Raw genomic sequence first — 27,543 nt, 5'->3', positions numbered from 1 at the left:
ACGAAAAATCAGAAAAAGCAATGTACTCAAAGACAAACGTTGTTCAACTAAGAAAATCGTACGTTGTTCAACTAAACAAAATCTCAGCTTGATCAAAATAGTGAAGCAAGAACTGCAGTTATTTGTTTCAACGCTAAATCGATCATTAAATATTGTAAAACTGGGTGAGGCTTTGTTCCACAAACATCAGGCATTTTTCTGCTGCCGGGTTATTCATAACAAAGCTAAGAACTAGGCTGAGGGTTAGAACCATAGATTGCATATATTTTCTTAAATCATACTTTAAAAATGAGTAACTGATATATTATTTGTATTTTGTAGCTCTGTAAAGAAGTATAATTTTTGAAATTTATGAATATCTTTATTTTGTGTAATTCTTACTGATAGCAATTAAAAATAATTAATTCACTGCATTTTTCAAATTTTATTGCATTCCTAGGAATTTAGGAAATGAATGTTCCCGGACAGGAAAAAAGGGCGGGAAATCAGAAACCCTAGTAATGACGAGCGTATTTTAAGTAACCGAAAGCTAATGTGTACTAGGAAAACTACTTCCTGCAGTAGTTTTCCTATAAAGGAAAACACATTTACAGGAGTAGAAGCATTTTACAAACACTGCCAGAATGTTGCGATTCAGGGCAAATACATTTGATCATTCCATGCATGTGCAATAGAAATTTCTGGAAGAATATGAAATTTTAACCATAAATTGTAAACAAATGACCTATAATTGCAAATTAGCAAAAAATATATATTACCTATTAAAGATATAAACTATTAAAACTGTTAATAAAACATTTTCGATCAAATAAGATTTCCACCTCTCTAGATAGCATAAGTCTGTAGATACATTAAGAATTTTTGGAAGCAGGCAAGATGAAAAATTATCAACCGCCTTCGCCGGGAATCGAACCACGGACGTCTGGAATACCGGACCAGCGTGCTACCGTTACACCACGAAGGCACGCTAGGGAAGTGGGAGAAATACCTTATATACTCCCCTTTTTAAAGGGCGACTAGGGTTTTAGGGACTTAGTCGCCAAATCCTGGGTGCGGAGAATCATCATCCACAACCCTTTTAGTTCGGTCGCCACTTGTAGAGACATTATTAATTTTTGGAAGCAAGCAAGATGAAAAATTATCAACCGCCTTCGCCGGGAATCGAACCACGGACCTCTGGAATACCGGCCCAGCGTGCTACCGTTACACCACGAAGGCACGCTAGGGAAGTGGGAGAAATACCTTCTAAGTCTTAAGTCAGTTTCAATACTGTATATCTCGTTTTTTGCTGATTTGCAGTTATAAGTCATTTGTTTACAATTTATGGTGATAATTTCGTCTTTTTCCAAAAAGTTCTATTGTACGTGCCTGGAATGATCAAATGAATTTGCTCTGAATCGCAGCATTCCTGCCGTGGTTGTAAAATACTTCTACTCCTGTAAATATATTTTTCTTTGCAGGCTAGTTCTACTGCAAGAAAATTAAGGATCTGCTCAGTTACATTAGCTTCCGATTACTTAAGATATACTCGTTATTACTAGGGTTTCTGATTTCCCGCCCTTTTCTCCTTTCCGGGAACATTCATTTCCCGGATATCTACGAATGCATTAAAATCTGAAAAATGTAGTTAATTAGTGGTTTTTAATTGCTATCAATAATAATTACACGAAATAATGATATTCATAATTTTCAAAATTTATACTCCTTTATAGAGCTACAAAATACAAATAATATATATTAGTTACTCATTTTTAAATTATGATGTAAGAAAATATAAGCAGTCTATGCTTTCATCAATCAGCCTAGTTCTTAGCTTTGTTATGAATAACCCGGTAGCAGAAAATGCCCTCTCAGCTTTAGCTGATGTTTGTGGAACTCTTTTCAAAATTTTGGAATATTTAAAGGTCGATTTAGCGTTGAAACGTATAACTTCAGTTCTTGCTTCACTATCTTGCTGAACCTGTAATTTTTTTTAGTTGAACAACGTAAGAACTTTGATGTTTTTTCTAATTTTTCATGCAATGTTAAATGTTTCTGTTCCAAAATTTCTACGATTCCAAAGCTCTCTTATGAAGTGTAAAAAATTGGACAGTGATTCGCTAGGTCTTGTTATAATTATTTTAGATATTGAATCAAAGAGTTTTTATTTTGTAAGCGTGAAAGTTCAACAGTAAATGCAGTAGCATCATACTGTTGCATGCATACGGTTTCGCAACAGCTCGAATGCAGAAGTCCGATAAACGTTTAATAGAATTTATTCTTAGCAAAAGAAATATAACTAATCCCTGGAATTTTCCTCAGAGGTATTCGTACAAGTACACAATATCACTTAATATAATCAGTAGTTATACTCCAAACTACTCAGAATGTTAGAATACAATCAATGCAAAGAGAAAGCTAATCCGATCTCGAGGCGTAGATTTTCCGGGTGGAAGGCTGTTTGTGCTTTTTTTCTGAAGAAACGTGTTCGCATCTAGTTACTAAACTCCGCTGTGAAACCACAGTTTTCCCAATATCTAAAGCTACGACAGGTAATATTGTCAACAAGAAAGAAAAAAAAATGTCAAAGTTTGGTTTTAAGTGAAAACGGAATGTTTTGAATATTGCAAAGGTAAGATCTTTAATATTGTTACGGATTTGGTATTTAAATAGCTAATATTAGTTGAATTATAAATTAAATTGTTTTATTCCCCGTGCAGCGCAGCGCGTGACGACTATTAAAAGAAAGCTAAGCCGGAAAATTAAAAATACATGAGCACGTGCATTTAACATTTAATAAGTAAATATCTGTTTTTGATTTCGAGAAAGTTACAGAAAATTCTCGCGTGCGATTTAAAATCTTATAAAAAGGAGGAAAACCTCTCAATTCGATGATTTTAGTTAGTTTGTTGTTGTTTTAAGAGTTTGTTTAAAAAACTGCTCTTGTTGACTGTAGCGAATTCGTGGATTAGCTTTCTTTAGCTGTTTTGAATTACGTTCTCTTGAACGTTTGAGTAGTTAAAAAATAACTACTGTGAGATATTGTAATACTGCACGAATATCTGAGGAGATTTAAGCATTTTTGTTGTGATAATAATAAATTTTTGTTCATTTTTCATCGGACTTGTGCATTATTTTCGTAACGAACCTGTACGCACGCAACATTATTAAACAAAATCCTCTAATCACAAAACAGTTGCAAAATCATTAACCTTCCCAATGTTACCTGTAAACAAGGGAATTAAGGCTGATTAGTATCTTAAAAAGCTAAGAAACATAACGTGCATCGTCTTCCTCCACGACATATCGTCAAACGCAGAACGCGCTTCAAAGTTTGTAGAGACATTAGGATTTTTTTGGAAGCAGACAAGATGAAAAATAGCATACGCCTTCGCCGGGAATCGAACCACGGGCCTCTGGAATACCGGCCCAGCGTGCAGAACCACTACACCACGAAGGACGCTAGGAAAGTGGGAGAAATACCTTATAAGTTCACTATGAAAAATAATTACTCTGACAAAAATGAAAAAATGCTCTCACAATAGATTACTCATGGGTGTACTTAAATGACTGCAATAAAAAGAGATCCATTTATTATCATAAAAGAGAAAAAATATTTTACAACATGATTCAAAGCTAAAGAAAGTTTGTTAAAGGGATTTATGATTGTTGCTGGTTTTCCATATAACGACTAATAAAAATTAAATAGAGTGCGAAACGATGTTAAGATCAACTCCAAGTATTATCAGGAACATATTTTATATCTAATTTTCAAATATGAAATACCTTCCCTTTACCTACAGTGCCATCAATCAGTAGAACTACACCAAGACAAAGCAAGCAGCAGACGTCAAAATCTACTGTTAATTTCCTGAAAAAAATGGAAAAAGAAACGAGTATCAAGGCCATACTCTTCTCTCATATCCTTAGTAAATCTCCTGATGTATCCCCGATGAATGTTTGAGCTTTTGGAATTTTAAAACGCAGATTGTCCAGACGTCGATCTACAGCCCTCCTTGGACTTTGAAAGCTGTTCAAGAGGAATGGGATAAAATATCTCTTCGGATACTATAAAAGGCTTTATTGTCTTGAAATTTACGGTGTAGAAAGATCGTGAAGAATAAGCGTTATCAAACAGAACATTTAAAACAAAAAAAATTAGGTAAACTATTTCTGTAAATACAATGAAAGTCTCTAAAAAATAAACGAACAGCCTCAGAACAATCTTACTCAATCTTAAAACTAAGAAAAGTAATCAGTGTTACAATTTTTTCAGTCTTTTGCTGAACTGTACATCGTTTACTTGAACTCTTGGGTCTCCTTCCAGTATATATCCGAAAGAAAAAAGCATTAGTAACGCTATTCACAGGATAGTTTTGCTACATTTTCAAGAACAAGTCACATTTCATCGTATTTATGTAGTTGTCAAGCAATTTCATTCTCTCATAAAATTAATTTTCCGCACACACTCCACAAGTTTGTTCTGTAAAATAAGATAGTGTTTCTGTGGTGGGGTAATATGCAACAGCTACCACCTGACCCTCTTCGTAAATATTAGATTATTAGATAAAACTGAACTTCCAAGAACTAGAAAAACACCCTAGTTTCTCCACTATGTCTAGTGTGCTAACCGCGAAAGTTCTTTTTAACTTTCGTGTAACCTGGAGAACCTAACTTAGCTCATTCATGTTTTCATGTATGTAGCTCATTGGCATTCATTCACAATAATGTACTTCTAAGCATTTCTACTTTTAACATAGAAACATGGACTTTTAAAACAGAATAACTTTACACACTCAGTGAAGAAAAATATAAAACTTTTCAAAATTCATATTCATTTTACATCAAAGGTACATTGTTGCTGTAACTATTTGCCACAATTATAAAATTATAATTTTTCTTTTCGTAATTCTGAGCCTTTTCGACAAAATCTTTAATACGTTACATCATCACGAACGTGCGAAACAAATTAAAGCTTCTTGGTTTTTATAACAATTGAAAAATGTCCTTCTTTAAAGAAAACTAAACTGTACATAGCAACTCTCTGCGTATGACATAAACTGAATTTAAACTAAGAAGAAAGTAAAAAAAAACTTGGCTTACCTTTGCCGCCTTTGAACTGCGCCATTCGTTTCTGCAAGAATTCTTCCCGCGTGCGAAGCAGTAGTTGTAGTTGTAGTTGCCGATGTAGTTGACTCGAAGTCTTTGCGGTTGTTCTTCAGTTTGCTTCTCTTTGCGCTTCAGTGCTTTTGCGGGAAAACGCCCTTGCATACTTCGGGTCTGCGGAAACTTGAACTCTGGCTTCCTCTTCATCGGGTGAGGCACACCAGCGGCCGAGCGGTTAAAGTCGCTGAACACTCGTAGTTCGGTCCGAGGTTCGAATCCCGCGAACGGGCTGGCTGCATGGGCGTTTTCATGGTTTTCCCCATGTGTAACGTGTGTACGAGCCAGTTTCCCTAAGAAAGTCCTCCACGAAGGCATCCCTCCCTTTAGACAGATAGCCCTCGAGGCTTTGCCATAATCACACACACACACTCATCGAGTGAAGGCCACGTCTCGCTTCTGAATCTGGGACCTTCCTCTTGACTTTCCTTATCTGCGGGATAGATGTTGTTTTTATGGGCCTTTTGAACCTCAGACTATTTTGTGCATGCCCTTAGCTGGCTGTAGATGGAATTCTTTCAGATCCACTCCGAGCGAGTTTCGTTGGCTTTGTGTCGACTGCCTGTACTTGTTTCCTCTTGTGCGCCGGCACTGGAACCTTATCTTTCCTTGTGTCAACGTTTGCTCTCTTCTGGCGTTTCGCTGGGGGTGGGGACGTTGCCAGTCGTTTCTGTGCTTGTACTTCTTGGGTGTTTTCCAGGTTCTATGCCTTCAATTTTTTCTTCTCTTTTTCCGGTAAATAGTTCAAATATAGTTCAGGTGCTGAGCCTACGTCCTCATGCACAGCGTCCATTTGCACCTGCAAAGTAGTAGAATTCTTAAAAGTCAAGTTCGCACTTGTCGCTCGCAAAAAAGTCGAACCCCTGAGCTACTGAAGCTAATAAATGGTTTACGACAAGAAACGTAACTCTCTGATGCTCATTTTTAATTTGAACATGTACGCCCTCTTTCCCAAGGCATTAGTATTTCTTCCCTTGGGTAGCAATTACTTTCTGCCCCGAAAGTTAAATAATCTGTGCCTCCTGAAATGTTTTCTGAGAAATTCTTGCACTGCACTGCGCCAATAAGACTTGAATCTCAGGCAAAGCCAATTTTTGCACAGTAACAATATGCAGCTAAACTACCGAATGATTTTACTTCAGTGAAAGCGACCAGAACCTCTCCTCGGATACCCTAATCAGTTTAAAATACCTTTGTTTCTCTTTTTTCCCTTTTTAGCGATCGCCATTTTTCTTGCTGTCGTTACTGTCACCCGTATTTTTGCTACCGCCTTCTGTGGTCGCACCAGACTTGTAATGAGGATTCTGTCTATTCTGTGGTTTCTGTCGGGACGAAAACCTCGAGTATTGGCTGTTGAACATTGAAAATGCCGTGGTTCGAAAATCAAACATTTATTACAGAGAGATACGCAGAGAGAGAAAATGTTTACAGAGGTTTTATATATATATAACTTTACAACATATCATGTTTTAACAAATCAAAAACAAGACACATAAAACAACCAATCAAAATTAACATAAAGAATGGGATTAAGTTTCAGAATACATCGGACCTGACAGAAAGCTAATGCATCGGACATGACAGAAAGCTATACTTCTTTTTAACCTACAAGAATGCGATTACAAATATCTCAACATTGGCTTTGGCCAAAACTCGCCGTACGCGCTTTCTCAGAAGCTCTGGAGAGAAAATTCTTTAGACTAATTCATTATAAGGAAAACTTGGAAATAAGCAATCTTGTTATATGGTACAATACCTTAGAAGAAAGAATCCCGCGCTTCCACACTCACCATGCTCATCACGACATACTTCCCTGGCATAAAAATACTCCAACACAGAAAAATATCGAAATCTTTACAGATGGATCTAAGATTGGTAAACATGTAGGTGCGGCTTTCGTTATGTACAACAATGGGCACGAAGTTCATTCAGAAATTTATAGATTAAATGATACGGCTTCCGTGTTCCAAGCAGAGGTTCTTGCTTTAAAAAAAGCACTCATCTGGATAGGTTCCACAATAACTGACAACATTCCTATTCGTATTTTTACAGATAGTCGTAGTTCCCTTCAAAGTTTAAATAGTGATAAAATTACGAAAAGAAGCATTCTTAGCTTAAAGGAAATCATAAAAACTCTTTTAGATTCCCATTCTCTAGAGCTTAATTGGATTAAAGCTCACATTGGAATCGCAGGGAACGAAAGAGCAGATTCCGAAGCAAAAAGAGCAACACAACAAGATCAGATAGATGTTGAAGTGCCACTTTCAGAGATTTCGGCCAAACATCAAATCCTGCAAGAATCGCTTAAAACATGGCAGCAAAGATGGGATGAGGACTCTACAGGACGTTCGACTTATGCCTTTTTTTCCATTAATTTCTCTCTCTCTCGCATACATTCAGATCACATTTTAAATCCAAGTCTTGACAAATCATGGTAAATTTCCGCAATATATGCAAAGATTTCATAAAAAGAACACAAGATGTGGCTGCGGGACAAGTGGAGAGCTTGCAGGAGCTCTCCATTACATCACGTCTTGTCCAATAACAGTAAAAGAAAGAACAACACTTTTTCCATCGCCATTGCCTTCACTGGAAATTTTGGCAAAATGCAATTCTACTCTTAATGCCATGAAGTCAATTATGCAACTTATGCATTTAAATGACTCAGACTTTATTGTTTATCGTAGCAGGAGCGGTTATCGTGTTTCAGTAGCAGGAGCGGTTATAAGAGTTTGTTGTTGTTGTTTCTCAGAAGCTCGCCGGTTTTCAGATTTCACAGCGAGTTCAAATAGGCTTTCAAATTTCACAGCGAGTTCAAATAGGCTTTCAAACGTGTTTGGGTTTCTGACCTCCATGTAATCCTGGATAGAGGGAAGCAGATTTGGTAAAGTAACATCTATTAACTCGACATCTGGCCTCTTTCCGTATAATAAATTGAATATTTGAATTTTAACTCATAATAAAGCATGTTAATTCTTCAACCTTTGAGTGATATTTAGTAGCGAGCTCCGTTTCCAGCCTGGTGCTGTCTTTTTCTACTAGGAACGCTTTTAGCACAGCGTTTTTGAATGTCTCCCAGCAGTATGTTGTAAAGACATTAGGTTTTTTTTAATTGAAGCAGGAGGTGTGAAAAATGAGCAATGCCCTGGCTGGGACTCAAACCAAGGATCTCACGAATACGCGCCGAATATGCTAACCTTTACAGCATGAAGGCATACTGTAAGAAGGGAGAAAATACCTTATAACGTTTGAGAACCTGGATCACACGGCAGGAACTTTCCAATCCCCTTGTACTAGCTAAGTGCTTGTCCTTTTACGTTCGCTGTGGCGATGGTGACTCTCTGTAGTTCCGGAAGAGGAAGCAGTGTAAGTGGAATTCCAGTTGCTCCAGGCCGGTGACAGCGTCTGCTATCAGTTATTGTCGTTGTTAGCTGTTAGCTCAACGTGAGTTTCGAGTATGGGTTCGCTCTTTGATTGCACTTTCCATTCCGTTTTCTTTAACGTTCGTAGTAGTTTGAAGTGTAACTACTGATTTCACTCTGTGATATTGTGAGGAGTTGTAAGACTATTTTTTTGGAAAGTTTCAGATGTCTGAAGTGTTTATTTTGATAAAATAAATTTTATCAAAATAATTGCAGGTTAATAATAAATATCACATAATTATCAAAAAAATAAATAATTATCAAAGAAATAAATAATTATCAAAAAATAAATAATTATCAAAAAATAAATAATTATCAAAATATAAATAGGTTGATAAACTTTTTTATCATCCTATCATCGAACTTGTGTGCGTTCAATCTTTCGAATCCCTATGCACGCAACAATAGTTTAATTCGGATGCCTGTATATAAGTCATAAGCTTATCCGGGAGTCATGAAAAGTCTAAAACGAACTCACGGTGAATCGAATTTGAGACGTTCCTTTGTAAACCGAATGAGCTGTCCACTATACGAAAAAGACATGTCAGAAGAAATGCCTTTAATTCCTTACAAACTCTGTAATTAAATACTACTATAAATGATACACCCGGTGCATTAAAGCAGTCTAACAAAAAATTTTGTAATTTCGTAAAAGAATGAAAAATAAATAAACTGTCCATAATATTAAATCTTTCCTCATAATTAGCTTTTTCAACTTTCCCAGGGTTTTCCTTGAAATGCTGTATGGTTTCACAACAGGATATGGGCCGTGTTTGGTTGCACAAGCTTCAGAATCGCAAAGGAAAGACAGCCTAGGAGGTTCTGTGAAATCTAGTAACTTTTTACAGGTAAAAACTATTTTCTCTGTGAAAATTAAATGTAAAGTTATTATTTCTACATTACCAATTCAAATCTTACATATTCTTAAAACCCTGATGATTTTCATACTTTGTCATTGTATCTTATTTGTATAGATACAGTACCCGCTGCTAATTGTATATTTTGTCATTGTATCTGATATATATATATATACAGCACCCGCTGCTTATTAAACTCACTGGTTAATAAACTCAGCCGCTTACTGCGTTCAAATTTCCAGGAACCAAAACGAATTTATACTAATCAGTATAAAACCCTCTATTTATTAAACACATCTGTGTCTCTTATAAAACTCAAATTGGCGAAAGTCTGATTATTCTGACCCAGAATTAACTGTTTGTGGCTAATAAAACTATTTATAATTTATTCACTTACCTTTCAGCTATGTAGTGCTTCAATAAAACGGATTTAGCGGAAATTTTAGCCAGTGTAGTTAGATCAAGAACCAAGAACCCCTGAGGTGTTGGGTACACTTCCCAGTTCCTGCTAGACACTGTTTACAAATCTATTTGCCAGGATTAGAGCTGAGAGCGACATAATACCTTTATCTTATAATTAACAAAAGCAGTCCCCTAGAGGCACTGGAAACAAGTCCTGTGATTATAAATGAATGTTTCTAAGGATTAAAGAATATGTGGTGCTTAAGTGAATGCTGGTTCCCTTTCTCGAACACCTGCTGATAGGGGATGGATAGGCATACACACATTAAGTTTGCAGGGTGTTCTAAGAAGATATCATGAAGTACTTCCCTGCATTATCAGTCTTTGATAGGAAACGAGGAGTGGTCGTGGCAGGCTGAAAAGAAACCATTGATTACGCCTATAATAACCATAAAGTAACAAATCGACTTGACAAGCAAAGGTTCAGTCTTCCTGCTAGCAAGAAAAGGGAATTTTGAATATGAACAAATCACTGAAAGAAAATTTTTTTATTTGCTGTGTGCGTGACTTGCAACATGTTGAAAGTGCCTAAATTAAATGCTTTAAGCCTGAAAGATAAGGATAAATTGCTGAAAGATTATGATACGTAAATGCAGCAAAAGAGAAGCAGCTTTTAAAATGGTGATTTCCGAAACATTACTGTGCAGGTTACTTAAGAAATAAAACTGACGAAGAACTAGTAAAAATGCAAATGTCTCAAGGAAGCCCAAAAGGAATAGAAAATCGACAGACGTTGAAGCCGCTTTTCAGCTACGAAGAGCTACGAGACTAAGGTTTCAAGCTATGAGACTAAACATTGTTCCCTTTTCTCGATCTCTTTTTACCACGAAACGGTAGAGTTCGATAAAATGCTAGGAGAAAATTTTGTGACAAATGATGAATAGTTCACAAGATGGAAAGAGCGAAATAACATTGTTTATCACAAGCTACATGTTAAGACGCATGGGGCAGATCATCATTCGGCTGTGAAATGGGCAAAAGACATTTCACCCGGGCTTTTAAAAGAATACAAGCCACACGAAATTTATAACACAGATGAAACTGGTCTATTTTACAGAGCATTACCGGAGCACACATTAATGTTTATACGTGAAACAGCAGCTGATTTTAAGATCTTAAAAGAACGAGTTACTGTGTTATTTGCGTGAAATATGGAATCCACAATTAAAACGATGCCAGTGATTATTGGAAAGAGTAGAAAACCCCGGTGTTTAAAAACAGTCAAGAGTCTAACTTACCATAATAACAAGAATTCGTAGATGACAACCAGTATTTTTGCTGGTTTTCTTTAGAAATGGAACAGAGAACTGAAAAACGAAAAAATAACATTACTGTTACATAACTGTGTTTCACCGTCTTCCTATATCTTTCTGAAAACATTAAATTAGCGCTTCTTCCCGCAAATACGACTTCTGTCATTCATTCATTAGGAGCCAGGTATTATAAAAACTTTCAAATGTAATTACAGAAAAAGGTGTCGTTCAAAAAAAGATAAACAAAATTTAACCTTGAGAAAATGTAAGCACTTCAAATGAGATAACTAAGTGGATGTCTTTGCTAGAGGTAAGTATTATACGCATAGGAAGAAGTCTCCCAAAACACAGATATTGCTTTAGAAAATGTGAATTTGATATAGACGCCAAAGACAAACTGCAAACTATTTCTAATATTTTGGACATCAGTGAGGAAACTTAGGAAGGTTTTGTTTTTACTGTACGTTGCAACTGAAAATAATATTGAGACAGCCTGTGAAAACACTGATTAAAGTATTATAGAAAGCGTTAAAAGAGCTGCAGAAACTGAAGCTCATTGTGAAAGTGATACTGAATAAAGTGACTACATGCCAACTTCAGCTGTATTGAGAAAAGCACTACAAACTCTAAGAACTGTTAAACTTTGAAAGGTGGAGATAAGAAAAGCTACTAACAGTTTTCCGAACTTTAAAGTACAACTGAAAGACTGACGAACAATGCGAAACATGTACGGATAGTGCAGTTCTTCGTAAAAGTTTACAATTTCATCAGGTAGGTAATTATAAAAATTTTTTGTAAAAAAAAAAAAAATTAATTAATTTCCCAGTTTCGCGAATAATTTAATTTTAGAATTAATTTTTAATAAATAATTTAGATACTAATTTTTAGATTCATTGTTAGTTACTATCTTACTAAAATAAGTCCAAAATTGATCCGTAATTTGAAACAGTGAAATCGGCATTTTTTAAACTCAGTCGCTGAACAATCAAATATACTTGGAACGGAAGTGATTTTAATAAACAGCGGAATTGTATATACTAAGTATTTATTTTAAAAAGTATATAAGTTAATAAATTATATGTTAGATAATAAAATTACGAGACATTCATTTGATATTATTTTCAAACTATATAATATTAGAAAGGGAGATACTGTTATTTCAATTTTCCTACGGTTTTTTAGTGCTCTAGTGAATTTTATGTACTTTTTTTGGATGAATTTTCGTTTTAGTTATTTGCATAACTTGTTTGCTTTATTGTTAGTTATTCTGTAAGAGTAACTTTAAATTAAATCATTTTTTTAAATTTTAAACTACATAAAAGTCGGACTTTTTCAAATGACTGGGAGAAACAAATAATGCTGAGTTCTGATTTCAGAGAACATTCGTTTCCCACTCCTTAGAATAATTCGTATTCCTTAGTGCTTAGACGTTTCTTGAAAGATTCTGAAGATGCTCTAGCTACGAATACTTTTAAGAACATATGAAATATGAAAATAAGTTAAGTAAGAGGTTGGCTCAGGAATTGTTTTTTTAGGTCCCTGATCCACATGACTCTGTGAGGCCCAAGAATCCAACCTCCAGCCCTGCCGTCATCCGCTATTTCTCTCGCCTTGGTAATTGGGCCGGATGGGGCATGGGGAGTCGTTCCAAAAGTCCTCTGGGTGTTGAAGCTGGTCTCAAACGTTGGCAGAGTGAGTTCGATTGTAAGTGTTCGGTGTAGTCTGGTATGGTCATCTTGCTCTCTCACTTTTCAGTTCTCCTTTTTATTTTAATTTATGACTTATGCTATAATATCTAAGCCTTTAAAATCACTTTTTCTATCTGTATGTGTGATGCTAACATTCGATCTCTCCACTGACTAATGCATGTATCAAGTGTTATTTTACTCTGAATCTACTCTACAACACATATATCAACAAAGAATTAAGATCAACACTGACAATAACACAGGAAACTCAAATAGAAGAGACGCTCGTTTCAAATAGCTTAATGTGGTACAAAATTCGTCTAATTTTAGAATGACACAAAATTCAACTTAGATAAAGTAATAGTTGGTCTAAAAAGCCAAGAATAACATATATTAATTAGCAAAATATTGCACTCCTTTTAAACCATTTGTTTCTTCTAAAAGCAGCTCTGGTTTCAAACGTTTTCCATATTATTAAAGTATTAAATGATAAATCACACAGAAGTCTCTTGTCAAACCTTTGACCTATACTATAGTAAAAAGAAAACCAATTGCATAAATAAAGACTGATTTATTAGGAAAATTTAATGATGCATAAAGGAACATTTTCATACATAAAAAAAATTATTGTGCACAAAGGAAAATTGTGTTATGCTGAAGAATGAAAAGACCGAATTTCAGAACAAATTCGAATATAAATCACTTGAACTTGAATAATCAAAGAATGCAGTTTTACTGATCATTCGTTAATTTTGCATAAACCAACAAAACATTTAAAAATATTTATTTTATTCTCCTTGTATTTTTCATAAACTTAACTTCATATTCGTAATTCGTATGATAAGATACAAATGATACTGACGCATAAATGCAAGTAATTGTACCTCTACAACTCTTATAAGAAACTACACAGCCTGTCTGCATTCCTTTAGTTGATGCATCTTATCTGTACAATGGATTGTTTTATTTTTTATAGCACGATGTGATGCTTGTTAAATAAGGGTTTGCTGTAATAAATATCTTGTAACACATGAATTCCTTAAATTGATTGATTTAAATATAATATTAGTGAAATTTTGATTGTATGTAAGTGTAAATTTTGACTGTATGACTTGGCAGTGTTGATGTAAAATAATTATTATTTGGTGTCGTGTTTGTTTCTATACATCTCATTGTGGTGGAACGAAGCGTATGTGTGTTTTATATATTATTGTTTTGAAGTTGTTGTCAATTTCGGTATTCCTATTTTTCAACTTTACTTCAGGAGAAATTTAACATACTACTCGGAAAAAGAACATATCATTTGAAAAATATGTAAAGTGAAGAAAAGCGTTAACTTTTTATTTGCATAAATCTTAGGACTTCACATTAACATATTCAGTTTAAAAATTAGTTACATAAGCTGCTTTACTGGCACTAAGCTGAGTAGAAGTTTTCGTAGAACCTTATTTGTTGCATTTCTGGTGCAGACAATTATTAGAGAAACTATCACAAAACATTCAAGCTCTGTGCGCTAGTGCAAGAAATGCTTTCTAATGAATTAATCTTTGACAAAACTTGGTCTAATGATCAAAGATTCTGTCTCATGACTTATGTTATTAAATTCAAATTAACTTTCAATAAAAATCTTCGTTATAATTATGGTGCTCCTGTAAGTGTTAGATTATTATCTGACAAAATACTAACACCAGCATGGTAATTACATAGTTGTATAGCAATGAAATGTATTCCCATAAAAATCAAATTAGATCTTCAACCAATAAAATATCGCCGTTCATTCGTGTTAACGTTTCTGACTTGTTCAAATCTACTTTACTAATATTTTTTTCTTGTGTTAGTGATATAAAATTTGTTAAAATATTCATTATCTGCGTGAACTGCAAAAATACACTTGTATGCAAAATTAAGGGAATTTGCATATTATGTTGAATTTCTGAAAAACCAATGGACAGATTTTAATGAAAGCAGGTTGCGATATCGAACTGAAAATGAAACTAATATGGAGTACGATCCGCTCTTGCATCCAGACAGCTTCCACAGTGTGACGGCCTACTAGACAGGAGGCAACTGAACAGACTGTTGTAGCTTGAACTTACACAGAAACTTTAAATACTGATTAATATCGTTTTATTTGTTTTTTGTTGTTTTCAGAATGGCAACAAAAAGATTATTCAATTTTTGTTGCCATTCTGAAAAAAACAAAAAACAAATAAAACGATATTAATCAGTATTTTAAATTTTCTGTATAAATTCAAGCCACAACAAGTCCATATAGCACTCGATCCCAGTCTTGGAGAAAGGCAGTTTTCAACTCCGGCATGATTCTCGGTTTAGCACTGTAAGTTGAAATTGCCTTTCCCAAGAAAATCCTAGATAAGTTTTACATGGTTAAGTTCAGCAGATCTGACTGGCAAATCCATGCGGCAATATCCTCCCTTTTCAGGTAATCGTCGAGCAACTCAGCCGCATGTGAAACGAGCATTGTCATCCATTACCAGAAACTCAGGACCAACTGCGCCCCTAAAAGTCTGTGAGATCTCCTACGTCATAGCAGTCACGTAGCCTTTGTGTAATACATGATGGGGTGTGCGGCCATCCAACATAATGCCTGTCCAAACCATCACACCTCCACCACCGTAATGTGTATGTGTGTGTGTATTTTAATTACGGCAAAGCACACTAGGGCTATCTGCCTAAGGGGAGGGATGCCTTTCGTGGAGGACTTTCTAAGGGAAACTGGCTCGTATACACGTTACACATGGGGAAAACCACGAAAACACCCATGCAGCCAGCCCGTTCGCGGGATTCGAACCTCGGACCGAACTACCAGTGTTCAGCGACTTTACCGCTCGGCCGCTGGTGGGCCTGCCACCACCGTAATGATCCTTTTCCCAAGTAAGGAAGGGTTAGTATCGTGCTGAGAATCCTACTCTAGGAAGAATTTCCACTCATCCGTAAACCACTGAAATCTGGTCCAAGGCGCATGTTGTCTGCATCATGCTAAAAGCGCTTTCTTATATGCTGCAGTGGGCGGGACGCAAATAGCGTGTCTTTCGGCATGCAGCCCTATCTTATAAAACCTTCGGGTAACTGTAGAACGTGAAACTCTAGTTCCGGTGGCAGCGTACAGCTGAAGCGATAGCTGTAAAGCTGTAGCAGTTCTTTGTCTCCCGCGCTGAAAGTGCTAATTAACGATTCTCATTCATCATTGTGGATCTTAGTCGACCTTGTCCAGATGTTCTTATTATGGATCAATGTCTTAAAAGTGTTTACACAAATTTCAGATGACACTAGGTGTTACAGTTGTGGATTCATTAGAAGCAGAAGACATGAAAAATGAGGGACTCGAATCTCGGACCTCTCGAATACGCGCTGAGTATACTGGCCATACCACGAAGACAATGCTAAAAAGGCGAGTAAAATAACTTATATACTTCCGCTTTTAAAGGGCGACTGGAGATTAGGTGACCCAATCGCCAAATCCTGGTGGTGGAGAATCTTCATCCCTTCACCTTTTTTAGTTCGGGCGCCACTGTAGAGACATCAAGATATTTTCGAAGCAAGAGTCATGAAAAATGTGCAGTGCCTACTCGGGGACTCGAACTACAGACCTCTCGAATACGCGCCGAGTGTGCTGGCCATTACACAACGAAGGCATGCTAAGAAGGCGGAAGAAATACCTTATACAGTGATATACCCACCTGCACTTGCGACTGGCCTGCCTCCAATCTACGGACGATTGTCCAATTCATTCCGTCATCCATACGTTCGTGACTACTCATTTTACCTGATAAGTTATAAAATTTATTCAATACGGTGAAGGAGTACGAGTACACAAATCGCCAAAAACACCTCCTGCATTTACATCACTCCATAATCCTAGACCGCATGTGCATTTACATATTTAGCTCTGAATATTTGCATAATTCTTCAGCGGCATATTAATAACTTTCGTAAAATTAGACATAATTTGCAAATTCTCTTAATTTTGCGCACAAGTGTATTTAGTTCCCTGGTCCTTCTTGATGTTTTCTCTACTATAAAATTAGGAATACTCGAACTGAATTGTGTCATAGACATTATTCTTCACAATTTATCTCTAAAATCGAAACCAAAAGGCTTTACAAAGGGCACTGGTACTGATGATATATTGTAACCTTTTACATCTTTAAAGAGGAAAGAAATACATTGCTGGCTATCCAAAATGAAATACCTTGAAGGAAGCAAATAATTGGCTTGAGATTAGCACCACGCGTAGACCTGGATAGGACATGCAAATTATTAGCATTGCAGCGCATGTGCAAATCATGTCCACCAGTTTAGCCACCTCCAAACAGTATATAGGGCAAAAGGAAATGCCGAATTTTCATTCAGAAACAGTACTTTACTTTTTCGTATTTCTGTTAGAGTTTGCGTTATGTCCCGCAGCAGCATCTCAGAGCAGGCTAGTGAAAAGTAAGCATTATCGAAGCACACAATTTCTGCTCACGTTAGTTGAGATCCAGTGACTATTATGGGAATCTGCAGTCGGTAGATTCAAGAGGATCACGCGGAGCGACATGCGGGGTCTCAACGGTTCTCTTTACAAATGTCCTAGATGAAAGATATCTTATTCTTATTGCTGTTAGAGATGGTACAGCAACATCATGTAACCTAGGTCAGGACGCTGGTTGTGTTTGTAAATCAATATTAAGTACCATGGAACAGAAATTAGTGCTGAGTATTTGCATATATGATGCGCTAATGTCTGTGCCCCGGATTATCAGTAAACTAATTATGGCTTCATCTTCCTTCGACGATACGGCACACAAATACACGATTGCAACGCGAAATTTAAAGATGCACATTGATGCACCAGTTACACCACGCCGCCTTTTCTGACGAGTCTAGCTATCATTTACTACATTATGATTCAATTATCCGGTCTGGACCACAAAATGACAGACATCGTAAGCCTTGCATTTTGTATCGTCATACCTTGCATTATATACCTGTAGCTATATTTCAAGTTGCATTAGGTTTTACTCCCACACCCGTCCGATATATTATTAACATCGCTGAAGCTTTCGAGTCTGTTGACCTTCCTCAAATTCCAGGCTTGCCTGCAGCCAAATTTCACTAAGAAAATGCGCAACCGCAAGTGACACGCAATGTGCAATAATTCTTAATTGCCCACCATGTGGCAATCCTTTCCTGGTCCACCCATTGTCCTGATATATCACCATCGAATACGTCTAGTTAATGATTATCAAACGAGTGCCCCAATACGCATCTTCGCTGTTATGCCAGATGAATTTTGGCAATGTATGGAAACAGCAGGGATTGGCTCACCCTTATGTACACTTCTAAAGCATCTTTATTTCGATGTGGAGTGGCGCCGTAGTTATTTTTAGCCATGACAGTCATATGAAATACTGAATTCGTAGTGTTACACAAGTCAAATGCGCTGTAATTTTAACTAATTCACATCATGTTATTTGTGTAGTAAATATGGCTTTGATACTTTTGTTCTTCATGGTGTTGCATTTCGGATGGTCAGCAAGACTTATCTGATTCGGGGCATAGAAGCAACTATGCCCCGAATCAGATAAGTCTTGCTTATACTTCTTGCATAGAATGGGTAGCAGTTATTTGATTCCAGCATCAAAGCAACTAAATCGCATTTTACTTCCTATAAGTATCAGACCCTTTCGCAGAAATAATAAATAACGAAAACAAATCTATATCTGTAAAATTCTCAGCGAGAGGAGCTGACGCAAACAGATTTTTTACTCTAAGATACGTATGATATGAGCCTATTTTATAATAAAACAACTGGTCTCCTTTAGGATCAGTTAGCACTGCGAGGTATTAATATTTTGCTAATAGCTAACCTTTTGCTTTTCGTTTTATTTCACTTTCGTTATTTTACTCGCTCACTTCAAAAGTATGGAAACGAAAGACTAAAAAACTCTCAAGACCTGCAAATAAGAATTATTTGACTTTGCAGGTTAACCTTGTTCTTAGCATGTGTGAGAGAGCTGCTTGTGTTCTGCCTGCTGAAAATATTTGTTAGCAATAATTCTTAGAAGATTTACACTTCTATAGGGTAAATTGATTTTAAAATCATTGTATTTACATAGAATATAGAGTTCGATAGCATCCCGGTAAGCATTTGTTTGATGTTAAATTTAACCGGGATGCGTTATTATAATCATAATAATTTTATACAACTGTTTACTGTGTTAGCAAGAGTGCCAATCATCTATAATTTAAGTTCATTAGCCTAAGCTGTAGTTGTGATAAAAGTGAGTATTTTGGCTTTAAAATCGTGCAGATTTAATTGCATGGAACGATTACTGGCCAAACACAACAAAGATGTAAACAGCTGCGAAGTAATCCTCAAATGATTAAGTAATGTAATTTTTAACAGCTATTAAACATTAATAAGGTAAGGAGTATTTGCTTTCCATCGCATCAAACCAATCATTCAGTTAAAGCTGTTTCAATTTTTCTGAAATTCCAGTGAATTATGAAAAACATGATGTAGGTTGTTTCTTAAAAATTTGAGTGCGTAGTTTTAGTAGAATCTTAATTATTAAACGCCATTAATTAAAATCATCAACGCTTCAGATACACCCAAAATTCATTTCTAGTCTTCTCAATACACAGCTTCACTTTTTTCCTCTGAAACTACATCATTTTTCAGATTAAAAAAAAAAGCTTAGTTACTTCAAATTTAGTTCTACAGTCTTCATACGTTTTTAAGTCTCCAAAGTTTTTCTGCGAAAACTTTCCGCTTGAAGCAATATTTTGCACCGTAAGAATTTAATGATGAGTGATGCCTTTTCTTTCTAATTTTTCAGTGAGACATTGTGCTTACTTATTAGAAGACAAATAAATGCGATTGAATGATATTGCAATCAGTTGGCAATAGAAGTTGGGTAAAACAATTTTTCTTAGCAGTACAGAGGCAACTGTCTTAAAGCAACATCAAACTTTTTAACTTGCCAATGTAAATTTGTCCTAAGGAATATTGAATGATAGTCACTCTTTCACCAAGACCAGTTCTTCTTCTAAAAAAAAAATAAAAAGTAATAAGGTCTATATAAAAGGTAAAAGTAAATTTTAACCGCTCAGTAGATAAAATATAGTAATCCAGTTGTAAGGATTATGTTAATTTTATTAACAGCTAAATTTTAAGTTAAAGTTCCTTTCCTGTCAAATTCTTAACTTCAACTTACTACTTCCGGCCAGAACGTAGTTTTGGAATCTTGCTGAATATTTAATGAGGAGGAGCGGTATTTAAACCACGAAGTTACTTACGGAGTCAGAGAGAATCAGAGTTTCTGATTTACGCGCGTCTGCCTTTTTGGCCACTCTCTCTCTCTCTCTCTCTCTCTCAAAGCTGTTATTACGCTCGGCCATACTCAGGCCCTTGCTAAGCTTCGTAGTCAAATAAGTTAAGGGGCCAACTCGATTTGAGTCTTGATAGCTTCGGCTATATTTCTTTTAGTTAATCTTAGTTTTAGTTTAATTCTTAGTCTCTTAAGTTCAAGCCCGAGTGACGGCTTTGTTTGTACACTCCCAGACGGAGTTTTGTTAAATCTTATTGGAATAATAAAGGATTAGTTACCCTTCTATCTTGTTGTTTCTTGTCGCCTGAACTTAAGCGATTATTCGCTTATTAGTGCTTAAGATTCTTCACTTCCAACATTAACTTAGAATTACAAAGTGAGGAACTCTACACAGTAAATAAAGTTTTAAAAAAATTAATACTCGTAACTCTTACCCAGGCGGAGTTTTGTTAAATCTTATTGGAATAATAAAGGGTTAGTTACCCTTCTATCTTGTTGTTTCTTGTCACCGAACTTAAGCGATTATTCGCTTATCAGTTCTTAAGATTCTTCACTTCCAACATTAACTTAGAATTACAAAGTGAGGAACTCTACACAGTAAATAAATTTTAAAAAAATTAATACTCGTAACTCTTACCTAGTTCCTCCCAGATTCTACAGACTTTTTAAATCTTAGCTACTGCAGGTTTCACTTCTTATAATTAGTTCGGCGCAGAATAATCTATTCCCTAGTTTTTTGCCATAAAGTTCAACCCATCATGATTCAGTTACGAGTGGAACAGATTGACTAATAGATGTGTTTGCAAATTTGACGGTGTGCAACGTACGTGCAGCATACTTCCTTTAGGAAATCGTCTACAAAAGAAAATTTTCCAAGGCTTTCGCATACTTCGGCATAAAAAGTTAACCTAAGCTTCATGAGAATGCTATTCAAAGAACAGTATGTCACATATTAAATAATAACCATCGCTTTACTGAAATGTATATCGAAAATTCACTCAGAAATTTGAAAAATTTAAAGCTTGGGTTTTAATTACTATTAATACGAATAAACGTGTAACATTCATATGGTTAGTGCGCATTACATATGATAATAAATCTTAAAATCGTGTGTTGTGGCACCACGTTGTGCACAAATGTTATTGTCATTCCTGTAAACGCCCCCTTAAAACTTTTCAAGTCTTTAAGTTGGTTGTTCGCAATATATGCTGCTCATTAAATGCTCAACAGGGTGTATGATCAGAAATCCGAATCTCCTGGCAGGCAACTCGATTACTTCAGGACATCTGAAACGAAACGAAACGAATATGCAGAAATACTATGCCAGTAATTTTGAGTGAATATGCAGTGATCAGCAAAATTAGGGGAGCAGGTGATTTAGTGAATGTAAATAACTGCTAGTAAAATGTACGTTTGTACATATTTACTTATTAGTTATCTATAAATAAAGAAAATAAAGCATTGAAAAAGTGAAAAATCCTGTTTCAATGTAGACGAAAGACATTTTTAGGAAACTCACTCCAAAAATCATTTCTAACTAGGACTTTTGGAGAAGAAAAAATAGTCATTGACAAACGTTATCAGTCGTTTGTGACATCGAGCGGTAAGTCGCTGAACACTGGTAGTTCGGTCCCAGATTCGAATCCCGCGAACGGGCTGGCTGCATGGGCGTTTCCGTGGTTTTCCCCATGTGTAATGTGTATACGAGTCAGTGTCCCTTAGAAAGTCCTCCACGAAGGTATCCCTTCCCTTAGACAGATAGCTCTCGAGGCTTTGCCATAATCACATACACACACACGTTTGTGACATAAGGCATGTGGATGTTTCAAAACGGCAAGACGCATTGACATTTGTGAGATAATATCATGCAATATACGAGTGTGCTGCAACCCTCGTAACCGATAATAATCGGTCTCGTGGTTAACGCAGCACACCCAACACAGATTAAAACAAAAAATGCAGTTCAAATCATCAAACCAAAATTCCCAGTATTATGCTATTGCCATTTATAATGTTTATCAAATCCTTTTCAAATCTAAACTCTTTCCTGAGGCAATAGAATTCCTTTATGTTACCATGTTTTTCCCTAGCTTGTCGCAATAATATACAGTCTTGATTGAAATTTCTTGCCTTCAGCACTACAAAAATTACAAAGACTGTTATTTTTCAAATTAAATCTTTTCGGCTACGCCGGGAAGCGCCCGTGTCCAGTAACTATTTGATCGTAATCAAAATCACATATAATTCTCATATTTTTAGAAGCTTCAAATTTCAAAAAAAAAAAAAAAAAAAAAAAAAAAAAAAAAAAAAATCCTTTTTTCTGAAATGTTCCAATTTCTCTTTCCAACAATCATAATAAATTTCCTTGATTTTGCCAATAACAATTCTTTTCGATGCCTGAATATCGAAAGCATCCCAAGCATTACCCATAGCAGCCTCTTTGGCCAGCATGTCGGCCCTCTCATTGCCTATAACAGCAATGTGGGCTTTCACCCAGTTCATTTTCATTTCATGTATTTTCTCAACTTTTACAAGATCTTTACGAGACCAAAATTTTAGTGTTATCAGAATCTGCTAGTGCTTCCAAACAAGATAATGAGTCTGTATGTACACTGACGAAAAAAAAAATCCCAACACTAAGGAAAAACTATTGTAGAGTAATGAAATTTGGATAATACATTTGTCTAGTTAACATGTTTAATTGATTAAATTTTCAAAATCAAGAACTTGCATTTCACATTTGAAATGCTGTTACATTAATAGCCGGTGTAACCTCCAGAATTTGAATGCAAGCCTGCAAACGTGCAAGCATTGTATCATAGAGGTGCCGAATGTTACTTTGTGGTATGGAGTTCCATGCTTGTTGTACTTGTTCTGTCAATACTGAGACGGTCAGTGCTGGTTGTGGATGATGCTGGAGTTGCCAGTGATATCCCATTACGTGCTCAACTGGAGACAGATCTGGTGAACTCGCAGGACAAGGTAACATGTCGAAACTCTGTACAGCACGTTGCGTTACAACAGCGGTATAGGGGCAAGCGCTATCCTGTTAGAAAACTCCCCCTTGTTTTTCATGAATGGCAGCACTACAGATTGAATTGACGCACAAATTTGCAGTCAGTGTTTTTGGGATAACCATGAGAGTACTCCTACTGTCATAGTAAATTGCTCCCGAGACCATGACTCCAGTTGTAAGTCCAACGTGTCTAGGCCGCAGACAGTTTGGTTGCAGACTTCCCCTGGTCTCCTTCCGACCAACACACCGGCTGTCACTGTGACCAAGATGTTATTTTGATTGTGAATAGATATTATTTTGAATTTATTGTTGCTAATTTGCATTAGAACTGCTATCTGAAGATATCTTTTAAGATTCGACTATTCTTTCCGTCTGTTCAAAAACATTTCAGTCCATTCTTTTTCTTGTAACTTTTTTAGCCAGTTAAGATAAGAACTAGATATGTGTGAAAAGAATGGGTTTGGGATAACAAGACTTTCAGATCCTCTTACAGATTATATTTCTGGTCCAGATAAGAAGTTTAAGTGCTTCGCAACAAAGAAAAACTACAGAAACTAAAATGTACGTCTGTCACAGACATTTTTTTTTTTATCTTTAATATTTAAAATTACTAGCTTTATCAAGTGGGATACGTTCTGCTTCAATTTAAAAGCATAACGTAATCCAGCAGAAAACTCTAAAGCCATAAAAATGCAATGAGATGGAGGATCATTAATAAAAACTGAAGTCTTTAATTGGGAAATTAATCAAGATAACTCTGTTTGAAATACTCACTTCCAATAACATGGGTTCCATAACATAGGTCTAGACAAAACTTTTATCATCTGAGAAACTGAAAATTCACTTATTTCAAGCAAAGCACATTAATATATACACTAGTGTGAAAACCTTAAGCAACAAATTCATTTTTCGACATTCAGCAATGAAACTGCTGAAAAAGGTTTTTGAGATCAGTACAATGAAAAGCCAACTCATTAAAAAGGTGCAAATATTTGCACCATGACGTCAGAGGATACTTCAGCACACGCAGTGTAAAGCAACTTAAAGCAAGAAAGGAAGACTCATTTCCAGACATTCTTCTGCGGTTTAACTTGAGACTAAACTTGAACTTGCTACAAGAAAACATCAGGATGACCCTAGACGCGTTACAACGATTGGCAAGTTTAAGGAAGGGCAAAGATTAACGTCTGCTGTCCAAAAGTTTAAAACAGAAAACAAACTGTCGTTTCACGAACTTGAAAAGTATTCCAAACGACAGGTATAGCTGTAAGAAAGGTTGGTGTTGATCGGCAAGGTAAACGGCAAGTTTCGGTGACGATGACCGATATATCGTCTTGAAGGCGAAAAGAGTTCGAAACCAGAGAGAGGGCAATACTGATCTGCAGTTGTGTTCGGCAATCGGACAACAGATGTCCCAGGTTACTGTGGCCAGACGACTTCATAGAAATGGTTTGCGTTACGATTTGACAGTCGTTCTGAATGCTTCATACCATTGACAGCAGCCCATTAGCGACATCGTTTACAGTCGTGTAAAGAACACAAAGACTGGATACCTCATCAATGAAGTCGCGTCCTCTTTACCAATGAGAGTCGTTTCAGTCTGATAACTGATTCTAGCCCCCAGTTGATATGGAGAGAGGTAGGATAACATCAGGCAGAGACCATCGGGGTGTTTCTGGTGTGCTTGTATGGGGAGAAAATATAATGAGCGGACAAAAGAAGCTTCACATTTTTGACAGAGGTTCATTTACCGAAGACTATTACCGTGATGAAGTTATCCTCCCGCATGCCTGTTCTAAGTGGTGCCATTGATCCCAGCTTTTTTTTTAAGGATGATAATGCACGATTACACAGAACTCATGCTGTCAAGGAGTTACTGAAAAGTGAAAACTATCCACACAATAAATTGGCTGGCGTGCTTCCCCGATTTAAATCTCGTTAAACATCTATTGGATACTTTAGTAAGACACCTGGCGGCACGATCTTACCCTCCGGAAAACACCAGACAACTTACACAGATACTTATTGAAAAATGGAAACCTCTTACCCAATAACTGTTAGAAATCTGGTTCAAAGCATCGACTGAGGGTGCAACGCAACTATTGCGGTTAGGGGAAGTCATATTCCTTACTAAGGTTCTTTGACTTGTTATTCTCCCTCTTAGCCAAACAGTTTTTTATACCAACGCCCTTCTATCAATAAAACCTTTCTCTATTTGTTCCATACTCTATGCACCCTATTTAGGTTTTTACTACTGTAATTTTCTCATCCTTCAAGTACTACATTGTGGCTGTATTGTGAATTTCATGTACCCCAATTGAATATTTGCGAAATTACGCCAAAATCAGAGAAGTTGCTTAAATTTCGCACACTAGTGTATCTGCACAAATATTTTTCACAGGTTTTCATGAATTAATCTTCAGTTTTATCTGAGTAATATTTAAAGAATCGGCAAATGAATAATTTTGTACTTTTGAAATTGGAAATGTTTATGTTTACTTTTGAAATTTGGAAATGTTTATGTTTTCAATTCATTCAATGAATGAAATAGATGTGCAGTGCCATAAAATAATAACTAAAGATCAAAACACTTTAATCGCGAGTACACGCAGTGAAGTACTATATGTAATCTGTTTTTGCTTCGAAAACCAGAGAATTTTGTTACAAAAATTTGCTTCAAATATTTGAATAAATATTGTTATTCAGAAATATTATTATCCACATCTTGAAAGCAGCTCATATGGACGTTATATTTTGCGTAACATGCATGCATTTAACTTTGGTATATTAATTTAATTTTCACTGGATATCTTAAGCGAAAGAATCATTGCAATCTTTTAGTTGTGTTTATGACTAAGCAGAACAAATGTAGCAAGAAAGCAAATTGAATATAATGTTATGAATCCTAGAGGACATTTCTGATGCGCTTAATCAAACTTAGATGTTCAAGACATTGCTGCATCATCAAGATACTATAAAGAATAAACGCTATGTTATAACCACGGTTGGTGATTTAAAATAAATCTTGGACGATGTTCTACTCTTCAATTGTTTCTATACTCTACGGTGCTGTCAAATCGATTTCCTTTTTCTTCATATTAGGCAAAGAAAAAGAAAAAGAAAGACGACAATCTGCAGCTGCAGCTGAAGTTACCCTCAGCATGTGTGCAGATGCCGGAAAAGTGGACCGAGCTAAATTAAGTCAAACAGAGGTTTGATTGTTTACTATTTTTTAAACCAAATTTAATGATTAAAGTTATTAAATAAACTTAACTAACTAATATATGTTTGGATAAATTTATTAAATTGCTTTGTTTTACAAATATAATATGTCTTACGCCGCTCAGACGGTACAGTGGTTATGGAAGCCTACTTGCGGTACCGAAGGGCCGAGTTTGAATCCTGGAGAAAGCATGGATGTTTGTAAATGTATAGCGTCTTTGCAGCATGGGAGGCACTCTAAATATATGACGAGCCGAAAGTCCTCTCGTGTGGTTTCATGGTAGGGGAGAGGGGTGTGAGCCCCTAGAGCACTACCCTAGGGTGCACTCTCTCAAATGTGGGGTGGAAGTAGAAGTCCAACCTCCTTGATTGCAACTAATCTTCCATGAAATATGGACTCGACAACAAAAAAAGCAATACGGCTTACAATGCTATAGCCGATATATATAATAAATCCATTTCTGGATGATTCAATGAATTTTAAGGAATAATTGCACGAAGAACTTTAAACAATTTCCCGAAACTCTGACTGTGTTGCGTATAGCCCGACGCCGCGTTACTATTCTTAAAATTCTATTGAAATATATCCTTCCAACTCTTACATTTGGTGTGCCAAAATTCATGGCAGTAAGTTTACAGGTAAAAGCTGTAAACAATCATATTGGTTGTTAGTGTTATCTACTGGACTCCTAAACATCTTGGCAAATGTTTTAAACCCAGTTTGAATATCCAGTATTCGGAACTCGACAAATGGGGCCATAACATTTTGAAAGTTCTTGAGGTTTTTAAAATTTCTCACTCCATGATGTAAACCGCTTTACCGCGTTATCTTCCAAACGGGACAGCGCTTTGAAAGCCATACCTCTTGAATAATCTAAACCAGCGATTTTTCAGCAGAAGCTTTATGCTAATAAGCAAACTATATTGCATAACGTCACCGCCATACCGTCCCTTATGGTACACGCTAGATTTGTGTCAGTGAGGATAGTGCAGCGGAATTTGGTGTTGATAAAATATGCCAGCAAACCATTAAACTGATTGCTTAATTTCTTCTAAGCTCAGCGTCGGCTTCGAAGCCTCATCTGGGCTTGCGAGCTTGCGTCGGACACTAGAGTATTAAAAGAAAGCAGATCTGGTCCGACAA

At 36.1% G+C, this 27,543-nt stretch overlaps 2 protein-coding genes across 4 annotated transcripts in view; one reads left to right on the top strand and one right to left on the bottom strand.

The window, feature by feature from the left end:
• The window catches only part of LOC118186365 (uncharacterized), a 205,373-nt gene that overhangs the window by 141,570 nt on the left and 36,260 nt on the right, over nucleotides 1-27,543 (top strand). For 2 of the 3 annotated variants that reach the window (XM_035356443.2, XM_035356445.2), the window contains 3 exons: nucleotides 9,289-9,412; nucleotides 12,672-12,840; nucleotides 26,280-26,389. In XM_035356443.2, the coding sequence (XP_035212334.1) occupies nucleotides 9,289-9,412; nucleotides 12,672-12,840; nucleotides 26,280-26,389 (403 nt within the window). The remainder of the gene's footprint in view (nucleotides 1-9,288; nucleotides 9,413-12,671; nucleotides 12,841-26,279; nucleotides 26,390-27,543) is intronic. The other variant, XM_035356444.2, reaches the window with a different exon arrangement.
• Nucleotides 1-27,543, bottom strand: part of LOC118185644 (uncharacterized) — a 390,931-nt gene that overhangs the window by 345,029 nt on the left and 18,359 nt on the right. The gene's annotated exons all lie outside the window — the stretch shown is intronic.

This window comes from Stegodyphus dumicola, chromosome X1 (genome assembly GCF_044657685.1).
Source record: "Stegodyphus dumicola isolate Sdum_Otavi_A_Nest chromosome X1, ASM4465768v1".
NCBI classification, from domain to species: domain Eukaryota; kingdom Metazoa; phylum Arthropoda; class Arachnida; order Araneae; family Eresidae; genus Stegodyphus; species Stegodyphus dumicola.
This window is presented reverse-complemented; position numbering and strand designations above follow the sequence as displayed.